Consider the following 5,247-nt stretch of genomic DNA (forward strand, 5'->3'; position numbering starts at 1 on the left):
CGACGGCGGTGAGGGCGTCTGGGTGCCTGTCGCGGCCCCCGTCCGATATGCGGCGGCTCCGAAGCGGATCAGGTGCAACTTTTGTGCCAGTGCACTCAACTCGCTTGCGCACTACTCAATCCATGTGCGGCGAGGTTGCCGAAACTTCAACCGGAATGAGTAAGTTACCTGTCTGGCCTTCTTGTTCTTTCTTTTTTCCCCCATTTCTTTGCATTAAGTGACGTGTCTGTTTCAGTCCGGCAAAGGTCAGAGCGTTTAATTACAACGCCAGAATTTTCAAGCTGATGTTTGGTTCCAACCTTACGCCCCTCCCCGACGCGGGTGAGGTGGTTAACGACGACGAGGAAATTGAGGACCTCTTACAGATGGATTTCGTGGAGGAATTGAGCCGTGGAGACGTTGCTGGGGCGGTGCGGCAGAACAACCGAATGTGAGTTTGCCTTCGGGCTTTGCTAGCTTGCCTGGCTTCTGTTTCTAAGTGGCAAGTGTCTCATCTGTCCCTTCTGCTTGCAGTCGGGAACTGGACGACGCTGTGGAAGCTGACTCCGCATTGCTCCTGCTATGCCTGCGGAGGGCCGTCGTAGCCGCGCGCGCCGGCGATGAAGAGTGAGTATTCGGTCAAGAATGAGTGACTCGCTTGGTGGTCGGCCCCGAAAAAGTGTGTTTCAACTTGCTCTTCTGCCAGGCTAAGGAAGCCGAACTCCACGTTATTCGCCGAGGCGTGCATGCGCATCACGTCAAACATGTATTACTTGACGCGTGAGGTTAGCGGGTAAGCGGACCGATCGTTTGCTAGCTGATGTTAGGTCTGTCTGAACTTGGTGAGCTAATTGCGTTTCTTCCAGTGTCGTGGCACCTCCGCCCGGCTCACCACCCGGCTCACCACCCGGCTCACCACCCGGCCCACGTGGCGGCCCACGACCCGGGACCAGCCAGGCCGGGGCCAGCCAGGCCAGCCAGGCCAGGACCAGCCAGGCCAGGACCAGCTGGAAACGCATGTCTGAACCAATCCCTTCGTCCTCCAGGTCCAGCAACCCCGGCCCTTCTTCCTCCAGGTCCAGCAACCCCGGCCCTTCGTCCTCCCTATCGTTCCACCTCCCTTTGGCGAGCAGCACTCCGGGCCCATCGACGCGTCGTCCAGAGCAGCACGGCCCCTCCACCAGCCGCCCCTCCACGAGCTCGAATTTGACGAGCTACTCGCCCAAGAGCATGGAGTTCACGTGCATGGAGTAAGTTATTCGTTTCAGTTGTCACTAGGTGAACTATTCGAGATACTCGGTGGTATTTATCTATTTTTCTTGTTTTTGTTTCAGTTTACCATCTTCCTCAAAAAGGAAGAAACGACAGCGTGAGGAGGACGATGACGACGAGGAGGAGGATGAGTCACGCGCGCGCACGGCGCGGGCCGCTGCGAGCTGTGAGCTTCTGGATTCAATCCCCAGCCACGTCGCAATGATCGCTCCCAGCCTCCCCCGGCCCTCCCTACTCGACTCGCTACTTCAGTCTCCAACGCCGACGATGGGAATCGAACCTTCGAACAGCCTCCGAGCAAGCCCCAGTGGGGCTGCCCCACTGCGACAAGACCGACTTGCGGTGGAGCTTGTCACCTGCTTCCCCAGTCCTTCTCCTCCCTTCGCTGGACTTAGCCGCAGAACGCTCCGACTGCTTGGACCGATTGGTCATGGACTTGTTCAGACCTTCTCCTCCCTTAGCACGACCTCCAGCCGCCGTTTCTTCACTGCTGCCCCGGACTTAGAATCTCCTCAACCAGAACACTACATGGAGCTGTTACGCAGGCCTTTAGGCACTTTAAGGCCCTAATTGACTGCGCGACGCCTCCACCCGGACGTGACGACCCCAGGCGAGTCTCCTCGACTCCCTCAACCCTCCGAGCTCCAACCACACCCGCCGCCAACGCAGGGAGTCGAACCCTCGACTCTCGGGCCCACTTAGCCGCCGCCTCGCGCGGCGCGGGACCAACGCCGCCAGCTCACTCCAGCGCCGGCCCACCTTGCTGACAGAGGTTAAGCGCAACTCCTGCACCTGTGAGCAAGGCGCGCCGAGCTCTCTGCCCCGTCTCCACCACCCAGACGGCCCCGGCGTGCGCCTCGCCCTGCTAGCACAGGCCGCGCACGCCAACCCCAGCTGCTCCAACATCCAGCAGCACCCTGGCCAGCCTCGCTCTTAGACCTTCGGGAGTCTTAAGCCGCTGGCCCAACGCAAAGCCCGAGAAAGCCTTCGGGCACTTTCTTTTCCTCGGCAAAACTTTTCTTTCAGGTCTCACCGGACGGGCCGTGGATGGCCGCCGGTCGAGCAACAGTCCCAGATGTCCCTTCGCAGGACCAGCCAACGGAAGCACCGCCCCCCCTCTTGTGCGACCACTTAATTTATTTTCCTTTATTTATATTATTTTTTCCCCCAGTAAGGGAGGGTGGGGCAGTTTGAAACAGGGGCAGTTTGAAACAAACACCAATATTAAAGCAATGAGGGCTGCCGAAGGAAATGTGAGTGTGCACAATCTTCTATTTTCATGATCTTACTGATTTGCGATCGACACGGTCGCCAACGGTGCACTTAAGTGGCCTTGAAAACAAGGTGAAACTTCGGTACCATTGAAATTGGCCTAAACTTAAATTTCTAAGTCACGGGAGTTTCTGTCTGGGTTTCGCTAGTAAGCAATCATCTCCCGCGCACTTACTTCATCTCTTAGTACCATATTAGAGAAACGTAACGCACTCTCGGACACTGACGTAGCCCTCACCAAGTCCGGCGGGGAGCAGCACAATTGGAATGGTGCCCTAGGGATCCTTGAATTAGCATAACATTAAACTAACACTGCTTTCTGAGACGTGCGAATTTCGCCTGATTGGATTTGAACCAGATTCTAGGGCCGCACTGCTGTCGTACTTTTTCGGATTTTTTTCTTACCGATGTAAACCAGTCCTTTACACACGGGTACGTCAGGCGTAGATTGTCGGAACTGGCGAAGCATTCCGAAGCCTGTTACGCCAGGCCACTGTGTTGTGTCAAGAACCCATATAGCCCCAATCCGACTGACTGACTCACTCATAGAAATGTTGGGGGTCAAGGAGTGGTCGTAGAGACCTGCGGGTTTTTCCATTCGATTCCAAATTTAATGGGAAAATTGGGAAAAATCTCAAAAGTTGAAAATTTCTCACTGTTTCCGACCAAAGCTACTCAATCTTCCAAAAAGGGGACCGAATGACTAAAAAATTTTATTCGCCCCATCGGTAGGTCTGGTCGAGAATTTCCGAAACTGTGCCGTAATCGGGACCCCGCCACCGGCAATTGGGCAATCATCTTCAAGAATCTATATAGCCCCAATCCGACTGACTGACTGACTCACTTACTCACTCAAAGAAATGTTTGGGGTCGAGGAGTGGTCGTAGAGACTTAAGGTTTTTTTCCTTTCACCTCTATCCTTGTCAAAGCAGTCTTCAATATTTTCCGGACCTTGTATGCACCCATTGACTGCCACAGTAGCCAATGCAATACAAGCTATCTATTTGGGCAGTAAAAGTAGCCTTATTATATGGTCAAAAGCGGTTAAATAGAGCTTTCAAAGAAGCAGGACATTTACTTCCTCAGAAAATTTGCCTTTGCTCACCACGGACTTACTGAAAATACTTCGGCACGCGCTCCACACATGCGGGGGTCTGGGGGCGGAGCCCCCAGCGAGCAGCGCGAGTACACCAACTATGTACCTACGAATACCAATTCTCAGCCACAGAGCACTGAAAACCTCGATATAGTTAAGAAAAATAAAGTAAAAAAAAGTTCCAAATTTAGAAAACATCTGTTTTCGTGGCCAACAAATATATTTAGCGACCAAATTTTTTAGGATGTTTTTTCTCACCATAAGGGCATTTTAGAAAAAAAAATAAAAAATAAGCAAACTCGGAAGGGGTCATGGGAAGGCGTTACGTACTAAATTAAGTAGCTCATGGCTCATGGCTTCAGAAGTCCCGACGGGGCAAGTGGATGAATGAATGGGTATTCTCTACTTCACACGCAGCAAACAGAATGTTCTTACGGATACATCTATCTGCATTACGGCCATTTTATAGCAATCGTAATTACGGATAAATATTGCTTGTCATACGGATGACTTCATCCGTGTTTTCAAAAGAGTGGGAGGGGGGGGGGGCTAGGAGCTCGACTTTAGCAGTACGCCAGATCAGGATCTAGGGAAAAGAAGGCCGACCGACCTAAAAACTTTGTTGTGGTTTCCGATACCTCCCGACAGGACCTTTTCAACTAGGGGTCGGAACACTGTTAGAAATTAGCTCCGAAATTTTATGAAGAAAATCCCTATAATCACGTACATGGAGACTCCATTCATTTTCCATCTTTTTTTCGGAGAGATTTTCTCAGAGCTCAAACAGATGTTCTTCGGAGCATTACTTGGGGAGGTAAAATGTATATCTTTTCTCAGATTTGTTAAAGAGGGCTTCGCTGAAGCATTCTTTAGTCTGAAATGGTCAAAGAAGGGATGATTTCCTTCGAGCTCATTGGACTTACATCCTGTAGTATTATGAAAACCTGAGGTAAACAAGTAGGGTCTACCTTACCCTCTTTTTTTTAGCTGGTTGCAAACCCTTTCTTGTGTTTTCGGGATAATGAAGCATGCATTTTTGTTCAGAATTCCGAAACTTTTCGGAGAGAGCCCAGAATTTGCATTTATGGAGAGCTCCATGCAGAAGTTTCGGAAAAACACCATGGTTTTTCCACTTTTTTTTTCGGAATTTTCTGACAGTGTAGCGTCAATGGTGCAATGCAAAAGCATTGCACATGAAGTGCAATGCCTCCCCATTCCCATGCATTAGCATAGGCCATTTTCGGGATGCATTGCACGTATGGTGCGATATCTCAGCTGTATTGCACCATACGTGCTATACTCATAGCGTTTGGAATATCAGAGCTGAAAACCGAAACACTGGTAAAACTGAGGCGTAGTTGTACCGTCACGGGGGTAACTTGGGACACTTTTTCACGCTTTTTGAACGCCAGAGGCAAGCTTCTCAACCCAGACCATTGGATTCTAACTGTGTTAATGTTTGACCCTTTCCCCATGTTTTCACGCTTGTCTAGTCTATTTGCCTCGATTATATCGTTTGCAAGCGGTCGCGAAAGAGTGTCCCAAGTTACCCCATGACCGGGGGTAACTTGGGACAGTAGGTGATTAGCTACATTCCCATGCATCTATTGATGTTAATGGACGTAAAA

General features: G+C 51.0%; 1 protein-coding gene across 1 annotated transcript; it reads left to right on the top strand.

Annotated features, from left to right (window-relative positions):
* Positions 1–240: 240 nt before the first annotated feature.
* LOC117652059 lies at positions 241–1,352 on the top strand. Its single transcript, XM_034396694.1, has 4 exons — positions 241–430; positions 514–606; positions 686–764; positions 1,314–1,352. The coding sequence occupies exons 1-4, from the start codon at positions 285–287 to the stop codon at positions 1,350–1,352; spliced, it is 357 nt and encodes a 118-aa protein (XP_034252585.1). The 5' UTR covers positions 241–284.
* The last annotated feature ends 3,895 nt before the right edge of the window (positions 1,353–5,247 follow it).

This window comes from Thrips palmi, unplaced genomic scaffold (genome assembly GCF_012932325.1).
Source record: "Thrips palmi isolate BJ-2018 unplaced genomic scaffold, TpBJ-2018v1 HiC_scaffold_6, whole genome shotgun sequence".
Classification (NCBI taxonomy): domain Eukaryota; kingdom Metazoa; phylum Arthropoda; class Insecta; order Thysanoptera; family Thripidae; genus Thrips; species Thrips palmi.